Here is a 22,074-nt window from a genome sequence, read left to right on the forward strand (position 1 = left end):
CATAAAGAGCCATCTGAATTAAACCGGGGTTTTATTATTCCCTGAACTAATGTGAGCATCATTGAACTGGTCTTTTTGAAGACAAGTAGCTTTTAATAGTGAGATAGATAAAGCTTCCAAACTCACAAGAGACTCGATTTCTGTTGGAAAGGCATATTTGTGAAAGAACTTTCTGTGAATTAAGTTGCGCAGATTTCATATCTGCCTTTAGGGGAAAATAGCTCAAAAGAGAAATTTATGAAATTATGCCCTTGGCCTTTCGTTCATATATATTCGTTCAGAAGAGTTGAGGAACAAGAAACTACTTAGGATTTTTCTGATGCAGTTTAACTCATGCTTCTTTACCTGTAATTGAAGATCAGCATATGACTGCAAATGTGAAATATTTGTAACCTTTCTAAGCCTCATGAAATGAAATAAGGATTAATTTCCTGCCTTTTCTTTTCAAGAACAAGATTAAAAGCTATCCTGTAGCAAAATGAAAGAAAAGCAAATAAAGCACTAAATTGGTGGGGTTGAGATTGGGGTTGTTTTTTTTGTTTTGTTTTGGTTTTTTTTAATTATTAAAAAAAGCTTCACAACACTTTGGGGTCTAGAACAAACAGACCAAAGGAAATATAAATGGTGTAGTGTAAGTTCAAAATTCATCACGCAGTGCAGTATTTTGTAAAACAAGACAAATGTTTCTTTTTAATCATTAAAAAAAATATCATGGGTAGCCTGAAGCAAACTTTCATTCAGTTTCCTATAAGATAATTGGCTTGCAACATATCATTGCCCGTTAAATCTCGGCAATTTAATTCAGTTATGTTTTGAACCTTTTTTTTTTTCATTAGTTTCCTAGTTTCCCCTGCCTTTAAATGAGCTTTTTTTCTTGGTATCAGTTAAGTATGACTAGAACCCAGCCATGGAACTTAGCAAGGCTGTGGAGATGATACTTGCTGAAGCTAATTATTCACGAAACTTTGAAGAACAGTAATTTTGCAAGTTTTAGGTTTTTTATTCTGCCACATCTTACATTAGTTGTTGCCACACTTTGTTGTTTCCAGAGTGCCCTGTCATTCTCCCACCTGATTTATTTTATTAACTAAAATAAATGATTCAAACAGAAAAAGATCAAGATATTTAAAAATTGATTGCATTTCATTCTTTAAATACAAGTTATACTATTGCTATAATGAATGAGGAGTGAGCATCACAAGAGAGCACTTGCCCCTTTTAAACAACCCAGGTCAAGGTAATTAAGGCAATTCCTTGTGTCATCATGTGGACTCTTTAAACACGATTGTGTAGACAATGACAATGCAAATAGAGAGATCTGGGGAGAGAAGCTTCTTTTTAATTTTAAAGCTATCACTTCCCATGCATATCACAATGACCGAGGGAATGTCTTGGAGAAAAAGAAAATAAATTGATGCAGTAATTCAAACGCATTGAAAATTAAGCATAAATTTATCTTGCTAAGAAAGGGTATTGCTGTTTATTGAAGGGAGGTAGAATTGCAAGATGAAGAATGACTGGTATCTTTCTGTTTATGACTGACTGGCATGTAGGCCCTGTAGTGACTGTGTTAAGTTGATATTAGATGAAACAAAGGCAGCAATGTAAATGACTATACTGCCAGCACTTTCTGCTATGAACAGCTGAAAAATAAAATCTCTCTAATTTTTACACATCTTAATTGTTTGGGCTGAGGTTTTCCATGTCATTTGAAGATTGTCAGATACATGTCATGCAACAGTTTGTGGGGGGAAAAGTGGAGTTTGCTCATGTTAAAGATCCTTAAATTGTTTTGCTGAAACTTTTGCTTCTGCACTTTAAACAAGACCTTGTATTTTCTCTTTACAAAGAGATCTATATAAATTTGACCATTTCATAAATGTCTTGAACAAACCTGTCACACTGCAGAGGTATTTTAAAGGGTTCTGTGATAAGTATCTGCATTGAATATGTTCTGTTCTGTCGAACACTCATGGTAGAGGAAAACGAGTTGGATTTGAACAATAAAGAGCTGAAGAACAGAAGTAGATAAAAAGTATTATGGCAAGGGTGTACAGAAGCATAATAATATGGGAACAGCAGTCCAAAGACGTGCCAAATGCCACTGCCAAAGCATCTACTCTTCAGAAACTAGGCTTTAAGCCTGATCACTGAGTATCAGCTTTCAAGGTACACTTGTGAAGCTCACTAGCAAAGAGCATATCTTTTCCTGCTTAGAAGAAAATAGGACCATTTCAAGGTTAATGTAGTCCTACATGGTGAAATTTCTTTTGTTTATTGAAGATTATATTATAACCTAGACCAAAAAGGACACTAACTGAAAAGGTGAAATGCAAAATCAATTGCTTGGATTTTAAGAGAAGTCAAAGTTAAGGTTGACTTTTCAAGCCTACATTTCCTTCTTTCTATATGAGTATTATCATTCTAAGCTGTATGTGTTGTTTTTCTGAGTAACACTCAATTCTTTTATTAGTTAGGGGGAGTCACTTTAGGACAATGAAATGAGGAAGCCTGCCTTTTCATGTAATTATAATAAACAAGGCTGAAAACTACAGAAAGATGAAGAATGGATATTTTTGTGGCTGAAGGTCTTGACAATGAGTTTTGGGGTTTTTTTTTTTTGCAAGTATTACAGCAGCTATTTGAAGCATTGTCTCCGACAGCCCTATACTGTGTCAGGAGTTGCAATCCCAATGGCAGACTTACTAGAAAAGGTCATGTGTCTTTACCTTGTGTTTTTGAGCAAAAACCTAGGATGTTAGCTTAACCACAATGAAGTTGCTTTTGCAGTAAGGTGTCCTGCAGTTGTGCTGGAGGGGTAAGTGCAAGTATACCTTCTTTTTTTTTTGGCTGACACTTGGCAGCAGCAATAACCATTGTCAGAAGGACAGTAGCAAATTCCTTGGGACAGATATGATAGTCTTAGACCTCTATAGCTGCTTGCCCAGTAAATGTAGGTCAATGCTATGGAACGGCTAAATGTTGGCCAAATGGCCAATGATAAATAGGGCAAATTACATAATCCAGAAGTGTCACTGGAGTCTGTAAGGACTCATTTTTTTGAATCCATTTTTAAGCTGATTTATGGAAATCCTAAATCCATAAATTCAATTGAAATCACTTTGTGAGTGCAAAAAAAATTAATAATTTTAGGAATGACAAGGTGTATAACCTCAAGATGGGTAAAAATAGCATCCAGGCAATAAGCAACTCTTGCTGTCTCACTTTCTGTAAGTTTAGACTAACAAAACAGAACTAATAAAGCTGGATTTTATAATGATAAATTCCATGTTTATCAGTCATTAGGGTTCTACAATAATAACTGTCATTGAAAACCTCAGTGCAAAAAAAAAATAAATTTGTGGAAAGGATTTATTCATTCTCTCTTGCAGAGAATAACAGTTTGGGCAGCAACTTGAGGATAGTGAGAAACTCTCTTAATTTTCCATTACAAAGTTTGTACAAAGAAGCAGGGTCTGGCAAAAATAGTGTGTTTAAGTATTGTTAATAGGACATGTACAGTGGGGCTAACTATGGGACCACTACCTATGAATCTAGCACTTTCTTGATGTACAAATGTTATATTTTAGTAACCGTGATGGTCTTTTAGTGCAAATTATTTCCATGTGTGGTGGTATTTGGCTGACATTTTCTGAATTTAAAACCTAACTTTCATTATGAATGTAAAAACTTGAAGATTTTATATTAAAAAACACCAACAACACTGAGAATAGCTTTAAAAAATCTGGATATTGTCAGAGTATTGATTTGGTATCTTCTGCATGACACGTAAAGGTCTTAGAATTCAAAAAACTAGTTCTAACATATGAATATAACTACTGTTTACAATAGTTTACATCACTAATAAAAAATGAAGTATTTCAAAATACTTGTGCATGACTGATGTAATTGTCAAGTTTTAACAATTTAAATCATGTCAGAAGAGCTCAACCAAAAGAATCGAAACTGATTATATCAAAACACACATAACGAGAAAACTATACTGAAGCTTGAGGCACGCCTGGAATAATTAACAAACAGCTACGTTGGTCTCTAGGTATATATAGGGCCCATAACAGAAAATGAAGATGATCACACCAAAAGAAGCAGCCCTGAGGACTAAGTGCACACTCTTACAGTGTATTCTTACTCCAAATAAGTCTTATGTAACATGCCTTTTGCACTTAATGTCTATGAACTATTTAAAAAAAAAAAAAAAATGCAACTCACTGTATTTGAGTCTGAATTACTGATAAGTAAAAATTAAGTTAACTCTTTCCTCTTTTCTGAGCTTTTAAAATGGCTTTTGATGCTACAGATCACTGTCAGTGGTTCTCATGTGTGCCTGAGAATCAAGTCTTTGTTTCACCTGAATGCTGTAATTCAAATGTCTCTGATTTAAGAGATCAGCTCAAACTCTTACATGTAATTGCTGTCTTATTTCTGTTTTGAAGAGGTTTTGATTAAGCATGCACAGATTTGCAGAAGGGGACTTTTTAATGGCATTTTTTGGTCATGTTTTCATTTTTTTCAGTCTGTGGCATTTCAGAAAAATTTAAAGTGTAATCATTTGATCAAGCTCAACTACATAATGACAGCAAAGCTGAGTAGAAAAAGGCCATGCTTTTTCTTAGACTCAGAATGGTTTGGGTTGGAAGGGACCTTAAAGATCGAGTTCCAACCCCCCTGCCATGGGCAGGGAGACCTCCCACTAGACCAGGTCGCTCAAAGCTCTATCCAGCCTGGTCTTGAACACTTCCAGGGATGGGGCATCCACAGCTTCTCTGGGCAACCTGTTCCAGTGCCTCACCACCCTCACACTAAAGAATTTCTTCCTGATATCCAGTCTAAATCTCCCCTCTTTCAGGTTAAAACCATTACCTCTTGTCCTATCACTACACTCCCTCATAAAGAGTCCCTCCCCATCTCTCCTGTAGGCCCACTTTAGGTACTGGAGGGCCGCTGTGAGGTCTCCTCAGAGCCTTCTCTTCTCTAGGCTGAACAACCCTGACTCTCTCAGGCTATCCTCATAGGAGAGGTGCTCCAGCCCTCTAATTATCTTTGTGGCCCTTGTCTGGACTTGTTCCAGCATGTCCATGTCCTTCTTGTTTTGAGGACTCCAAAGCTGGACGCAGTATTCCAGGCGGGTCTCACGAGAGCAGAGTAGAGGGGTGGAATCACCTCCCGCGACCTGCTGGCCATACTTCTTTTGATGCAGCCCAGGATGTGGTTGGCTTTCTGGGCTGCCAGCACACATTATCGAGTCACGTTGAGCTTCTCATCCACGAGCATGCCCAAGTCCTTCTCCTTAGGGCTGCTCTCTTCTTGCAGAGAATCCTGGTCATTGTGGGTTCTTTTGATGACTGGGATGATAGATCCCATTGCAATTTGTATTACAGTGAGCTTGGTCATTGAAATTAGATTACATTATCCACTTGGTTCTTATGGTTGTTTATCTCCATGTCCTTGGTGGCAACTGTAAATATCTGCAATTACTTTGACTGGAATAAATGCATTTCCTAGGACTCTACTTGATACATAGGCAGTGGTTATTCTTTCTTCTGTATCTTACCAGCGTGCTCCCTGGGAGTAGAACCACTTCCTCAAGTGGAAGGCATTTAAAACAGATCATGTATTTCAGTTCTTGTGCACTTAAGTGAAAAGGAGAAAAACCTCTTAAAGTCACGGGCATCATGAAAACATTCTTGCGTGAAACATTAGGGAGAGGCCAGCTTTTGTAGACAAATACAGTGATCATAGAATAGTTTGGGTTGGAAGGGACCTTTAAAAGTCACCTAGTCCAACCCCCCTGCAATGAGCATGGACATCTTCAACTAGATCAGGTTGCTCAGAGACCCACCCAACCTGACCTTGAACACTTCCAGGGATGGGGCATCTACCATCTCTCTGGGCTACCTGTTCCACCACCCTCATTGTAAAAAATTTCATCATGATATCTAATCTTAATCTACCCTCTTCTAGTTTAAAACCATTACCCTTTGTCCTATCACAACAGACCCTGCTAAAAAGTTTGTTCCCATCTGTCTTATAAGCCCGCTTTAAGTACTGAAAGGCCACAATAAGGTCTCCTCAGAACCCTCTCCAGGCTGAACAACCCCAACGCTCAGCCTTTCCTCACAGTAGAGGTGCTCCAGCCCTCTGATCATTTTTGTGGCCTTCCTCTGGACCTGTTCCAACAGGTCCATGTCTTTCCTTTGCTGAGGACTTCAAAGTTGGATGAAGAACTCCAGGTGGGGTCTCACCAAAGCAGAGTAGAGGGGCAGAATCACCTCCCTCAACCTACTGGCCATGCTTCTTTTGATGCAGCCCAGGATATGGTTGGCCTCCTAGGCTGCAATAAAGCGATAAAGGACAGTTTTATTTCAATAGGTTGTCAAATGTTAAGTCTGGTAACGGACATTGATAAAATGCAGCTAACAGTTTAACTGTTGCTAAATGTGTGGAATAAATAAAGGAACAATGTCAAGATTTGTGTAAGTTTGTAAAGAGTCAGACATCCTCATTGCATGATGCAGCAGAGCTCAGGAGTGTCTTAGGTTTTTTCCTTCCCAGCCTAATCATTGGTTACATCTGTAACATGGCAGCTGAGCCCAATCTGAAGGCAAAGATGATTGAGTGATTTCATAATCAAAGTTAACAATGAACTAAACTGAAAGAACTTCTGTAAAACCATTCCTTTTTAGGTATAATTGAATGAAAAAAGAGCTCTTCACACAACAGAATTTTTTAACTAATTAAATTGCTTCCATAAAGAAAAATGTTCTTCTGTGGGTTTTACAGAAATCATTCACATACGTACCATGAATATGTATGTATGAATGCTATATATATTGTTTTCTAACAGAAGCCAGAACTAGCAAATCTTGCAGCAACTTTATATGATAATGGAATCTGTAAGTACACACAGACACGAATATTTAGAATAGATCTGCAACTGAATTTTGAGAGATGTATTTGGATTGCAGAATGAGATAAAAATGGAAATGGCATTCAGTTTTTTTTATGGGAGGACCTAATGTGCTGCATTGAAGAGGTGATATGCACCTTACAGAATTGAACCAGTGTGTAAGCATAGCATTCCTCAATGTTATAGTGTATGTATAGTCTCATTACCACCCTTTTGAGCTGTATTTGTGTAGTCCAAGGCCCTGGTATTTTGATGTTCTGAATTGTTCTTCTGCTGTTTTCAGCTGTTTCTTCCATCTCGTTCTAAATTATTACACAGTACTATTATGCATAAGTCTTGTAGCATTTTACCTCAGGTCAATAATTCATGTCAAGTCAAAAATTAAAAAACAGAAAATCTGTTTAGATCACAAAAGTTGAGCTTGGTACCTCATTTATTTAGAAAGTGTTATGCCTTTTGCGTGCTTAAGAATTACATGTTTATACTTCATTCTGAATTTTAAAATTATAAATGTTTTCTGTCATATGCATCTTACAGCACCCGCAGAATATGCTGTGAAAAGTAATGACTTGTATCAAGTAAATATTAATATGAGAGTCATAACACTTCTTGAAAACCTTACCGTATTTTAGACAGAACAACAACACACCATCACCCATCTCCAGTATGTTGCTTGGCCAGATCATGGTGTTCCTGATGACTCGATGGACTTTTTGGAGTTTGTGACCTGTATGAGGCCAAAGAGAGTAGAGAATGAGCCAGTCCTTGTTCACTGCAGGTACTTGTGTTTTAAAATTCTGATTATAGATTTGCTTCAGCCTTTAGAATAAGCTTTTGCTGTGAAAAGTTTGTCTGCAAGACTCCTTGAATTAGATGAAAATGTTAAACTGTACAATACCAGCCTTCACTGTTGAGGACAGAAGCACTGGTGCTGTATCTAAAGGATGAGTTTCTTTTCTCTCCCTTTCTCCTGCAACCTTTTGGTGAAATAGCTAAGTCACATAATTATCACAGAACTGATAATATGCAATCTAAGCTGTTTTCCATTTTTATCTTCTACCACTGTTGTAACCTCAGTTTGAATGGTACTGCAAAGTGGGGGTTTTTCTGCTGTTCAAGTGCCTGTCAAAAAGCAGTCAGTTAGCTCTTACCTGATTTAGTCAAAAATACCAAACCGGTACATTTAGATTTGTAAGCAGTTATAATTGTTAAAAATCCATTTACTTTAAGTGAGGTTTTATTTATATAATTTTTTTTTTTTAATTGGCAGGAAATATTACTGAAATTGCTTTGAAGATAAGCTTCTCACTCTGTTCTAATTTTATTAAGGTCTTCCTGTAGTTTCTAAGGCTATTAAGCATGCTGGTATTAAGACAGTGATATGAATCTGGTGCATTGCAAAAACCTACTTTTATAGACCTTTTTCTGTTACATTTCGCAGCGCAGGAATCGGTCGCACTGGTGTATTGGTCACTATGGAAACAGCCATGTGCTTAATTGAAAGAAACCAACCTGTTTATCCGCTGGATATTGTAAGAAAAATGCGAGACCAGCGAGCTATGATGGTGCAAACATCAGTAAGTGATGGAGAAGCAGCCTCATTTTCTGTATATATTCTGCACTTGTCCAGTTTTAAAACAGATCCCCAAATTTAAGTGATCTAGTTATATGAGTCTTCAGTTGCCATTATATTTCATGGTTCCTACATTAAGCATAATATAGCGTGGTGGCAAAGGCTGCTTTGCTTGTGAGATGTGTATTTAACTTTTTTGTAAATGTGCCTTACCTTGCCATTAAAAGATAATTGATTTCTATTCACTGCAAGTAGTTAGAATGCACAAGGTCAGGCTTGCCCAACCATCTGTTCATGGTCTTTTGTCTAAATTATTTGCAAGAAGCTGGACTAATTTTTTCTTTTCGTTCTAGGACAGAGCCTTATAGGAAATTATTAAACTGAAAATAAAATTAATGGGTTTGTGGTATGATTTGAAGAGGGGAAGTGGCTTTTAAAGAAGCCACTTTAGGAGTAGAAATTCAATAGTAACAATATATGGTTGGTTTTTTTTAAATTGTGCCACTCCTCCCGTTTGGAAAGACAAAGGGCAAGAATGAAATTCAGGAAAAGTTGGGTAGTATCAATAACTGAAATATGGAATAGGTTCAAAGACAATTTGAGATTGAGGGCAACTTTGTGTCAGCTTTGGAAATGAACACATTGATGTTAGAGACCAAGGATGAAGGATGAGGAGGCTCTACTTTCTTGAGTAGAGGTTGGATGACAGAATATTAAGTGTGAGTTATCTCAGGGATCTAAATGCCCTATGACAAATGGAAGTAAAAAGATCTAGACCCACAAAGTCAATAGTTAAATTGGGTGTTTCTGTCTCTCATCTTCAAAAGAAAATGCCTTGGTTTTCACTTGATCAAGGGAAGCAAAGAGGTAACTTGAGAAAACAAATTCTATTAATTAACAGGTTAATGACTGCAGGAGCCAGCGTTATGGTTGACTAGATGTGGGGAAAAAGTCTTGCGTTATCAAAGGGTATGAAAGTGTCAAGAATTACGGTTGCTGTATAACATTAGAGTGCTCTGTGAGCAGAGATTGTTCACGCATGCTGCTAGGACTCTTGTCAGTCATTGCAGTGTGAGTGCACTCTCTGGAAATGCATCAGGACTGAGGAGGGAGTTGTCTGAACAGTCCTACTGCCTGTTCCTTGCAGAAATGAAAGCTGAGCTTATGACAAAGGTTGTCATGAGATGAGAAACACTAGCCTCATGGTTAAGGAAGCTGAACGTTGACTTCTGGAGTTGTACCTGTCTATGCCTCTCAGTTTCTAAAATGAACTGAGCAAGTTCAGCCTTAAACTTCCTAGAGATGGTCATCTTTTTGAGAATCAGACATGAGAACCTGAAGTAAACTTCAGCTTGCCAGAAGCTGAGTTTCTCCTGTTAAAACAGAAATCAGTAGGAATTGTCCTTGCACTCTACAATTTGATTTAGCTGAAGAATATGGGGAATAGTGATAAATGCACAGTCAGACCCCGAGTGCAGAAAACTGAGTATCTGAAATAGGATTCTTTACCTTGCTTGCCGTGTTCCACAGTTCACCATCGGCACCATCAGGGGAGGGATGATCTGTAGCAGCAATACTGTGAAACTAAATTCACTTGCTATTTGTGAAGTATGCAGACACCTTTGTGAAAAGCCAATGAGCAGAATTGGCATACTGTGCTGTAAATGAGACACAGAGGCAAGCATTCAACTACGAGAAAGCAGAATATCGAAGAGCTGCATGTTAACATTTTGATCTGTCCTGGGTGGTCTCTTGCATTCCCATGCCTGCATTCCAGCTAGCCCCACTGCCCATATTTGATATTCAGCTTAGGGCTTCTGGGAGAAGGCATTAGGGATTGTGTTCAGTTGTAATAGAGGGATTGTTCAGTTGTAGTAGCCTTGCCTGAGGCATGTTCAGCTGCCCTGTGGGGATTGCGTGTGTCCTCCAATTCTAAAATGATATGCATAACCAGATGCATGTTGAGAGTTATTATCAGACAGGGCATACTCGTTAAGTAAGAATGGACTCATCAGAGCTATTAACAGGTCAGTTCAGTGTCTGCTGTGAATCATGTGAAAGCTGTAGTTCCTCAAAGACCTGCAGTTTGGTCATCAGGAACAGCAAAACAAAAGCTTTGACCAAAATAATAAAGCTACAATAAAAATTTGTGTAACTGTATGGCCTTTCATTTAAAAAAAAAAAAAAAGTAACCATTATGTTCCACTAAAGAGAAATTAGAGATACTAAGTAATACGGAAAGCAGTGCTTTAGGACATACACAATAGAACTAGTTATCAGCTGAGTGAGCAGTAAGAATACATGCAACAGATGAGAGCAAGGAAAACAAGTAGTCACTCTGAGTCAGAGGAAGCAATGCTGAAGTGCTCATTCTTATTTGTTCAGTACCTTGATCACACAAAGGAGTTAACAGAAGTAGTGAAATATTACACTTGGCTTGTTCAGGCAGTAAAAATATGCAAATGACAATAACAAGAGAAAAGTCAAGGTAATTAAGAAATAAAGACAAAAGAACAGAGTGATATTGAATGTGGGAGTAGTTGACTGAAGGGTTGAAAGAAAAGGCAGGAAAATCGAGATGCAGAAAATTAATTTCCATCCCCCAGTTTTCCTTAAGTTTTTCTGTACTTAAGAGAAAATGTGTTGTGGGTTATGGACAAGGATAACATTCCTAACTACTGGTATTTAAATGCCACTTAAGGTCCTTCACAGTCCAAGCACTATCTTTTAGCCCTGTCCTTTGGGGGAGATACTGGGGGAATGTTTCCAGATGCTCCTGGAGAGCTGATGAGAGCTGACATATGAGGGCAGCTGGAAGAACATTTCAAAGGTGTAAAAAAAGGATTTAGAAAATGTGAAGCTGCACTTCTCTGAATATATGATGTGGAGTTTTGGAGAAAGGTGTTCATTTGGGAGGTTTGACAATAGTGAAAAGTGCTTCAGAGAAGAGGAGAGGTATGCTTTGATCTTTGTAAATTCTTTTAAGTTTCCATCATCTTGTGTTCTCGGGATTGTGCTAGTCATAAAAATCTATTCAGCCTACATGTTCTGTGCCAATCCTATTGCAAACGTCTCCTTGTATCCCTTTTCAGAAAGAGGCTCACAAGCTAATTGCTTTTAACAAATAGATACATCACAAGATCATGGAAGAAATAGTCTTTGTAATAGTATAATTCATGGAAGAAATACTAATCTAATTTGTGAAAATTTTATTAGAACTAAATTAGCTCAGATTGTTGTGTGACAGAACAATTAACGTGGCTGCTGCTATTCAAAAATATTCACGGAATCATGGAATTGTCAGAGTCGGACGGGACCTCTAGAGATCATCTAGTCCAACTCCCCTGCTAAAGCAGGATTGCCTAGAGCACATTACTCAGGACTGCATCAAGGCGTCTTGAAAATCTCCAGGGAAGGGGACTCCACGACCTCCCTGGGCAGCCTGTTCATTCCAAAGGTTTTGATTCCATTCTGTTACAAAAGATGATGTGTGGTCTGATCACAAATTGAAAATGAAGCAACTCTGTTTTCTACAATAGTGTAGGTAGTTTAAAACAAAGTTTTTAGCAAGACAGCTGGACGTACATATCCTATATTGTAACTTTAAATGCATTTTGGTTACATAACTTAAATGTGTCCAGTTACTGCAGGATTGGCAAGTTTAGAATACTTCTAATAATCAGATCAGAGCACCAAAAAGTAGATGAGATGTGTAAAGAGCATAACTAACTAGTTGAACTTGAAGTCAGAAGAATCATATAAATTTGCATAGCTTTTACAAATAAATCCTATTCCCTGAGATTTAAGCATATGTTCTTTTAAATTTGGGGATTCTGTTTTTCTTGGTGTGAGATTTTTAATGCTTGTCCTTCGAAGAAGACTAAATGTTACCTTTGTTTACTGTGAACACAGGCAAGAGAGTTGGATTTTCTTCTTCTATCTTTGTATCTCCTCTCCTGTCATTATCCAGGAGAAAAGGAAGCAATGGGACTGTTACTCCTATTAAACACTACTTTATAATCAGGAGTTTAATCATCCATAAATGCTTTTGTTTTTTCTTTCTTATACAGAGTCAATACAAATTTGTTTGTGAAGCTATTCTTCGTGTTTACAAAGAAGGATTGGTTCGACCGCTGGATTCCAGTTAGCACAGCAGTGAAGGATGAATTCTTTTTTCCCCTAAAAAGACTGCTTTTTAAGTAAAGCAAGGGCTTGTTTATGAAAGCAGCTAGAATGGACTAGAAGCCCATGAAAAGACAGATGAGCACATTTGAACTGTGGCACTTTAAATTTCTCAAGAAGATTACTAAGTCATGTACAGTATAACAAAGTCATGTAGATAAATATATGAGAGCAATTGTGTGTAATATGCTTTATTCACATAGACACCGTAAACAATCATGGAAACCTTAATACATATCTTTTACTGCCTTAAAACACCATTCACTTTTTAAGTTACAAAGGTCCTTGTGTTTCTTTTGAAAATGCAAAAAGAAAACTAATAGTATTGAAATGATTCAGCTTAAGAAGGTATTTAATATCTTTGTATTGTATGAAAGTTCATTGAAGGTGAATATTTGCAACTTTCTTATTGGGACACTAAATATTCATGGAAATGTAACCTTGACTTCTAAAAGGCTGATGAAGAGCTTTAAAGGATAATGCATAACTACTGTACATTAAGAGCTGGAGAAATTAAGTATTCAGTTACCATAAATCTATTAGTAAGTATGCCAGCTGTGATAATATGCTCCTTAGAAATCACATCTACAGTATGTGATATGCAAAATAATGCTGCATTTAAGCATTTATGCAGATGGTACAGTCTACATGTTCTGTTCATCAATTTTAATTGCAACTTGCCCTTTTAACAGTGACCTGCTTCTTAGAGTTTTTACTTATTGTACTCTTTTTCTTCTATTTCTGCTGTCCATCTCCTTTATACCTGTTTTTCACTGTTGTTTCACTGAAAACTTTTTAACTTAAAATGAGATTTGATTCTTTCGTCTTTGTTTCCATGTGTCGTTATGAGTTCTCAGATGTAAATGTGGATTAATGTTGCACACAAGTACTAGACTTTTGGCTAACTGTATATGCAAAGTAGTCTAATCCAATACTGGAAGAAAATTTACTACTGAACCCTTCAAATATGTTGCTGCTAATTCAAGGTGTGAAGCTTACAAGGGCACAGGTGTTGCTAGTGTTCAGATAGTGATAAAATGTTGACTTGCTGCCCTTCAGCAAAAACTGCTCTTATCCAGTGAAACACAACTCCCTTTCGCAAGAGTTCTGCGAATTTCCTGTTTCTTGCTTTTTGGAAATGCAGCTAAATTCCTATGAAGATTTACATGGAAAGAGAGAATGAAATTGTACATTGATGAATAATTCACCCTAAGGTACACTGGTCTCCATTTCATTTCAAATGGGAGAATTTGACTTTCTGAACAATATAACCACATTTGTATCATGTTAATTTATTTTGTGTGTGCTTTTTGATTACCCTGAGATAGTTCTTCATTTTTGAATAGTGTTTAAAAAAAATATTCTAAGGGACTGTTTAAAACTTTGTTATTTAAAAGATTAGTCCTAAATAAGGAAAAAATTTTATGGGGCATATTAGCCTGATGTTCATGTGTATAAAAGAGAAAATTAGATAATTTTCTTTTTAGATATATATACACACACATATCAAGTATATTTTAGAATTATGGTTTGTATTATGGATATTGTCATTTATATCTGGAGTTTCATTATAGAAACTGTCACAGCTGTACGATATGCATCTCTCATGTTACCAGGCTATGTTTTTTTCCCCAGGAGATAGCTGAAAAGTGAATGTAGGATGTACTAAGTTGCTGACTCTCATCTTCTGTAGGCTTGGTCCTTTCTTCAAGATTACATTATTTGTTACAGGTAAAGAAGATACCTGGTTACTATTTATTGATCAAAAGAGTTGTAATTGGCAAGGTGGAAAGCTTCTTGGCTTTGTTAGGTTGAAGACTGAGCAGGTTTGTGCTCATTCTTATATACTGCATTCCAGATTTCGCTTTCACTGAAGTTTTTGTAATATTTTGGATCGTTACCCTCTTGCTTGATTGGAGGGCAAGAGACCATAACTCTGGTTCACTCAACTTGCTAAACTGCATCAGGTCACTCAATCTGTTTGTGACTCCAAATGTAAAATGATACTGGACCTGCACACGTTACTCGAGAAGCTTTTTTGAAAAATGCATATGAAAAAGTGTTGTACAAGTGCAGCCTGCCTGCTGCTGTTAGGATATTGAGCAGTGAGAAAAACTAGTGTCTCTTTCCTATGTGAGGAGTAGTGGGCTCTAAAGAATCTGTGCCTGCTGGATGGTTAACAAAAGCCTCCCTTTTGTGTGTGCGCTTTTCTGTTAAAACACCTCTTTTTTTTTTTTTTTCCTTTTTTTTTTTTAAGTTTTGTTGTGCCCAGGTCTCAAAGTCATCCCTTGCAGTTAATAGTTTGTCAAGAAGTGAAAAAAGCAAGGAGGAAATAAAGCAAGAAAATAAATAGTAAGAAAAATATTTAGAGCATCTCTTTGTGATATCTGTTTCTTTCAGGGAAGTACTTGATTAAACTTTAGGTTTACTTGTGTTCAAGATCATTACTATATTCCTGTAGTTATTTATGTTTCTTCATGTTGAATATGTATTTACCAAAACACTGTAAATTTATTCCTTATACAACTCCAGTCTCTGTGTTAGATGATGATGGTCATATTGTGACAACAAATGCTGCTCTTGTTCTGGTAAATTTAGATGGGTTCGGTAATACCATTCATGAAATCTTACTTGGACTTTAATAACTTATTTGAAATTGCTGGCCACTGAGAGACTACTCAAAGCTATAAAAATAGTAATATCCGTAATATTTGATTTAATTTTTTTTGTGAAACCATAGAGCAAATATTAACTACACAAGTATCTTGTACATTGTGTCCATCTTTATTTCAGTCTTGCTGGGTTTTGCACATGTACCTGTAGGGTCCGTAGGCGAGAACAAAGCGGGGTTTTGTCTTCTCTCTGTAGTGTGTGATGACTTTGCACTGAATAATGTATGCCTTAGACCTGATCTTGCAATGAAAGTGTAATTATGAAAACATCATCTTAATGCTGGCTTTTGTTTCCACAAGAATTAGGAAATTAAAAAGACACAGAGTTGATTGATTTGGGGCCTGGGTTTTTTTTTTTGGTAGGAGTTAAAACTCCTAACGCAAAATTTTTAGCTGTCAAGCACCTGGCAAATAGCAAAAAAGTCAAGACTCTGTATAACCTTCATAAACAATTTAACCTCAGTTTTGCCTGTGCTTGTGTTATCACAACAATAAGTATTTGAAATTTCTAGTATGATGGTGGATGAAGAGGGGAGTAATAAGCCTTTGAGGGTTTCATCACTGTGAAATACACTAACATTTATTCTTCAGAATTACACAAGTTTTAAATAAATGGCTTTATATTTGCTACAGAAGTAACTAAAATGCCTATTCAGAGTGTCTTCAGAAATATCCCAGGGGACCACTTGTGAGACAGAGGTGGGAGGGAGAGATCTTAACATGTATTGATAATAAAAAAAAAAAGTGCCGTAAACCATTAATGCCTTTTGGGTTAACAGGATGTTTGAAATACGAGACATTAAAATGCAACCAAACCTTGAATAGAGGTGGTGTTTTGCAAAAAAAAAAAAACAAAAAAAACAAACAAACAAAAAAAACAACCCACAAACAAATTATTTTGCAATCCAGGGTTTTACTTTCAACAATCTTGTCTTTTAGGTGTTGGTACTGAAATATATGCAATCAAAATGTACTTAAAAATTCAGCAATAGCTCTTCATAGGCACTCATTTTTTTAACAGTTTGTTCTCTATTTTTTCCCCTCCTTTCTTATACTATGCAATACTTAGTTAAAAAATATACATATATTTCAAAAGAACTGTAGTTCTGAAATACCTAACAAACTATGCATTTGCTTTATTACAAGCATAATATGATACTTAGAACAAAAGTTCTTCCTTGTAGATAGTGTTCTTATGTATCAGACTAAATGGTCCACTGATTGAATATGTTGAAAATAGACATGCACAGTTCATAATCAGTTAATTAAAATTTAAACATAATAATTTCACTGATAATGGATTTATTGTTATTTCCTGAAATATAGCATTTAAGTGCAAGTTTATTTTACTCATTCACATAAAATCTTTCCAGAAAGAATGTGTGCTGGGAAATGTTTGTATTTCAATTGGTAACTTGCTATTAGTCGACTTGGTTAAAAGCATTTATTAATTGAAACTATATAGCAGGTAAAGTTGTGTCATGAAATACTTTGAACAAAGGCAGTTGAAAGCCAAATGAATGATTAATTCATTATATAAAACATAATGTTTTGATTAAATGGGTTCTCTTGCATTTAAGTTCTGACACTGATAGTGTTAAGCCATCTCAGATGACTCTCTGTTTTAACAATAGTATTATATTAACAGTTTAAATATAGCAATCTAGTGCGATATGTTTTGCTTTTATTTTACTTTGTCATATTTAATGTTCCAGCTGGTCAGTACCTGCACAAGCTTCAAACAATAGTATCCACAATCACTGAAATTTGTCTTTTTTAAAAATTAAAAATGTAAGTTTCTCTGAATGAAAAGAAGTAGCCCATGACATTAATAGATTTAACAGTTTCTCGGCTTAGACTAACCCTGTTACATTAGTGGTCTGATTTGAGCACTGATATCAAGAGCAATTGTTGAGGACCAGGAATATCATGGAAAAAGAAAATTTTGTGGACTGTTGACACTTTGTTTAGTTTTGGCTGCAGTTAAGATACCACTGACTATTGTAGTCTTTTTTTTTTTTTAAAAAAAAGACAAATTCATCTCAAGAGGTGGCTTTGGGAATGTGCCTTTATTGACTCTCCTATTTTTGTTGTAACCTACTTGGATAAGAGTCTTAGATTATGTATTATTTTGAGTTAGCTGCAAGTTTTGAATGTTTAATGAAAGTCTTATTTAAAATATTAAAGCATTGATTTTAATAGACATTAATGAAATACTTCAGTTTACTGTTAGTTGCTCAACTTCTCTTTTCTTGGCTTTCATGATGTCATTTCTTGAGTTGTCATTGTTTTACCTTTTAAAAACACTTTGAGGTTTCCCACAACTGTAAAAGTGGCTTTGTAGCAGAAAAGCTAAGTGATGGTGATGTTGCTCTTGCTCAAGATGATGTTACTTACACCTGCTGAAGGTGCAAAGTGATGTTCAGACCAGCCTGAACTGAGCTCCTCTCTGAGGAATTTAAAACAGTGCTACTAAAAAAAATCATGAAGATATTTTAAAAAAGCATGTAGGAAATGTTTTGTTTGGGGCAGATAATACCTGAGTTTTATTTTTAAAAAAATAAAAATTATGAGGGTGAAAATGTTTTTAACAACTAAGGTAGGGGTAGGAAATGCAAGATTTCTTTCCTTTTGCAGAACACTTTTCGATGTTCTAAATGCATCATGTCTCTTGGAGCAGTTTCTCCAACAGCAGTAAATCCCTGCTGTTGATGGGATTTAATTTTTGCCAAACTGACCTAGAAAATAGTTTTAAGTTGAACTTTTACCTCATTTACTGCTTTGTGCTTTTAAGTGACATTAAACAAAACTGAAATATCTTCCTTCTAAAAATTGCTTTACTGCTTTTATTTGGTGTCTTTTGCTGAGATGTAAATGGAACCCGAATGTGGCTGGGGAGCTAGTGAGGTTGCCACGCGTGTGAAGAGGAAACATGCTTTGCCAGATCTATTAAATCCATTAGCTAACATCAGTTACCAACTGAAATCAGTCTAGGGTATCTCTATCAGCCTTTTGCAGAATAAGCATTTTGTAAATAGTCTTTGGAGCTTGCTCTCCCAAGTATTGCGAAGTTATCTTGTGCTAAGCTAGAACTCACTCTTAAAAAAAAAAAAAAACACCATTAAAATCTGAATCTTCACGTAAGCAAGGACTATTTACCAAAATCTGTACAAAACACTTTTATACCTTTTACAAGGAAAAAAAAAATCATTCCTCTGTAAAAGAAATAGAAAAACAAGCTGCTAGAAGTATCTTCTTTGCTGTGGGTGCATCTTATATAGTCACAAACCAAACTAGTTCTCAACTGGTAAGCAGTATGGCCGCTAAAGCACAGAAAAGTTGACATTGACCTAACTGCCTCATTAACTTCTCAACATTCTTGCAGAGGGTTGTTTGCAAACCTGGTTCAGAAGTCCTTGCTGTAGAACGGGAGGAGAAAGGGCTTCCTTCCTTAGGGAAGAGACTGGAATCTTACTCAGTAAGTCAACAGTCTGTATTGACCGTAGTGGGGTTGCATTGACCTTAATTGTATTATCTAATTCTGAGTAGTCTAGTTTAAAGTACGATCAAGTATATCTGTGTGAGTTTGGAAGAGCAGTCAAGCCCTGCATTCATTCCAGAAAAAAAAGGCTCAGACCAGCAGTGTTAATTTTCATGGGCTTTGCTTGCTTCAATTAAGCAGCAGGTTAGCATGGTAGCAATTGAGTTACTCTTGGTCAGTGCCCTTCTAATTCAGAGCTTCACATACATGAATGAAAACATGGTATAACTGTTGCTTTCCTGGTTTTTAATAGAAATTAAATTACTGTCTGTAGAAATTAGGTGGAGAATTAGTATATGCGCTCAAATGTAAATTTATTTCAAATCCAGATTTTGCAAAATAAATTACGAGTATCAATGCTTATATTCCCGTGACCTGTGCAGTGACTACTAAACATAACTTATTTAGGTTTTCCCACTTCATTGTGCGACCTTAATAGAGTAACACAAGATAAATAGTGGGGTCGGTCCTATCAAGGCTTTGAAAATCTGCCAGGCATTCATAGCAACAAATGATCATTGGTTAAAAGTGACCTTCATTACAACTGTTACAGAACTGTTCTTAATAGTACTGGAATAAATTACATAACAGCTGGGAAGGCCAAAGTTAGGTTGGTTGAGGTTTTTTGGAAGGTTTGCAAAAGATTCCACTATTCTAGTCACTAACTTTGTATTTTCATATATGTTCAGTTAGCATTTTTGTCAGAGATGTAGAAAAAGCTTGGAAGAAAATATCTGTTCAGTGACTCCGGCTATTTATTTTTTTTTTTTAGTGGTTGTTTCTGTAGTGATCTATATTTTCTTCTTCTGAGATCTTAGGTGCCAGTGCATTAAAGGAATAAAAGAATGTATTTGATGTATGTGGAAGGTAAGGAGTTTATTTTGTATCCTAAGATGTACTTTTCTTTTAAATCATTTGAAATGTAAATTGTTGATATTACAAAGCTTAATTTATTGTTTAAAAATGTAGACCCTTCTTGAAATGAATGTATAATTTTTTTTTATTTTTATAGGAATAAAGCATTCATTAATGTTTTCAGTATAGTTTTCTTGGGTTTTGGAACTGTTTTGAACAAAGATATTACAGTCACCATTTTATGCTTATTGGTTATATGGCTAATGGTGAAATAAAGCAGTTTTGGCTACATGGTTTTACTGTGGCTTTATTCAAGAAGAGAATAAGAGTTGCATAAAAAAGTTACTGACCTTTTTAATCCTTTTAAATAAAATCACACATGGCTGTAGCTTGTGTTTTATCTAAACAAGCAAACACGTATGGAAAATGTCTGCTCTGTATAGATACAGTGTGTAATTCTTTCATAAATAGCTTGCTGGAGAAGTAAAGCAACCAACTAAGCCACAAATTCTTAGGATTATTTCATTTGCAACAATTTTTATAAAAGAGGATTGTCTCAATTAATTAGACAATGAACCTTTGCATTCATGAGATACAAGGCCACATAAACAACTGTTTGAGCATAGGTTTTCTTTTTTGCTATGTATAAAATGTGCAGACTACCCTTTGGGGATTTTCCACGTCCCCACAGTACTCACCAGCAGTGTCCAAGTAGCCGTATCTTCTACAGCCTCTGTTGCTCCAGGGTGGTTGTCACATTTTCATAACAAACCAGAGCTCAGTGATGCTGTTCTTGAATTATTTCTGTTTACATGTGTATGTAAAATGCAGGTTTATAAGTTTCAAAATAGAAAATACATTGAAGATTGAGTCCAATGCTACCAGATGGATAGAGCATTGACCTTAAAATATGTTTGGGAATTGGTTAAGAAGTAAGATGGTTGTTAGCAAGCACTTCTTTTGTATTTTTAACCTTGAGGCCTGTAATCCTTCATGACGAAGCTATGAATTCAATGAAAACTTGTTGAAAGAAAGTACAAGACCGAAAACAATTGTCTGGGCAGCTCAGACGTGGGATGTGCATGGAGTTTGGAATCTCTTATAGGTGCATAGAAAGCTACCAAGATGAAGGTTTTGCCGGAAATCCATACGAAACAGCTTACAGAAAGGTGTACCAGTGTCTTTGCAGCTTGTTAGTGGGGTAGGGTGCAGAGAGCCTTTTGGAGGAGATAAGGCGGAAGTAGACTCCAAGTCCATGGTTGTACCGTCAAGATTTGCGCAGCTGATTGCTAGTGGGGAAAAGAGGCCCTTAATGTGCCTAATGAAGGGTGATTCCAGACAATGAAAAGCACCAAGGTATTCCATTCCTACGAACAAGTCAGTCCTTTAAAATCCTGATGGTACTAGCAACCCCACAGAAGAATGGGGTTCTCTACCAGGGTATGAAAGAAGTATCATGTAACATATCAGGCAAGGACAATTGGGAATATATAGGTCAAACTGGCATTTCCCAATATGTGTATTATTTCCATGTATACCTTTTTGGTGCCATATCTCAGCGATATAAAAATTTTCAAGCAGTGACTCAATTTAGCTTATGTTCTTTACAGTACTCAAAGTAAAATATTTTAACAAATGTCATAAAAATTATACAATATCTAATTTAATCTTGATTTGGGATTAAATGCCTTTTTTTTGGCCAGTCCTAGTATAATGTAACTAAATTGATTTCCATGTACTAAAAAATAAATATACAGCGGTAGCATGTCAAAGCTAATCTGCTAAGAAAGCTTGCCTTTTCATTTGAATGACAAAATTCTAAGTTTTCCATTTGTTAAAAAAGAAGGATCATGTGAGAATAACTGGAAGGTGCTTGGGGAGACCGAGATCGCTGCTGCTGATCTCTGGGTTTAGAGCCAGTTCAGTTTCCCAGGTCCATCTCCAGGGGTGAGGGACATCAGTAATTCACTGGAGCATGCTAAATGGCCAGGCTCAGTGTAACTCGTCCAGTCTTGTGTGTTAGTCTGACGCTGCTACTGGGGAGCTCAGACACCTGCAACACACTTACTTTAAAGCAGAGATATGCTGAATTATTTTTCCTGTTTCACTGAGTTTAGCAACCACCCACAGAAGATGCAGCATTGTCCACAATGGGAGCGTTTAGTTCTTCCACACATCAATTACAATTTAAAATATAAGTTATCTGGCACTGATAAAAAAATAGTTTTCTGAGCACTAGCTCTGCCTCAAGCAGAGCGGGTGGTTGTATCAGGGGCACTCGGGTTGCACTGGCGCATGTGGTGGTGGTGCAGGCTAGAGTTCA

The 22,074-nt window shown here is 36.4% G+C and overlaps 1 protein-coding gene across 4 annotated transcripts in view; it reads left to right on the top strand.

Annotated features, from left to right (window-relative positions):
- PTPN3 (protein tyrosine phosphatase non-receptor type 3) overlaps nucleotides 1-12,649 on the top strand; it is a 95,778-nt gene extending 83,129 nt beyond the window's left edge. For all 4 annotated transcript variants that reach the window (XM_074146115.1, XM_074146116.1, XM_074146117.1 and 1 more), the window contains 3 exons: nucleotides 7,561-7,706; nucleotides 8,370-8,505; nucleotides 12,572-12,649. In XM_074146115.1, the coding sequence (XP_074002216.1) occupies nucleotides 7,561-7,706; nucleotides 8,370-8,505; nucleotides 12,572-12,649 (360 nt within the window). The remainder of the gene's footprint in view (nucleotides 1-7,560; nucleotides 7,707-8,369; nucleotides 8,506-12,571) is intronic.
- The last annotated feature ends 9,425 nt before the right edge of the window (nucleotides 12,650-22,074 follow it).

This window comes from Numenius arquata, chromosome 4, assembly GCF_964106895.1.
Source record: "Numenius arquata chromosome 4, bNumArq3.hap1.1, whole genome shotgun sequence".
Classification (NCBI taxonomy): Eukaryota; Metazoa; Chordata; class Aves; order Charadriiformes; family Scolopacidae; genus Numenius; species Numenius arquata.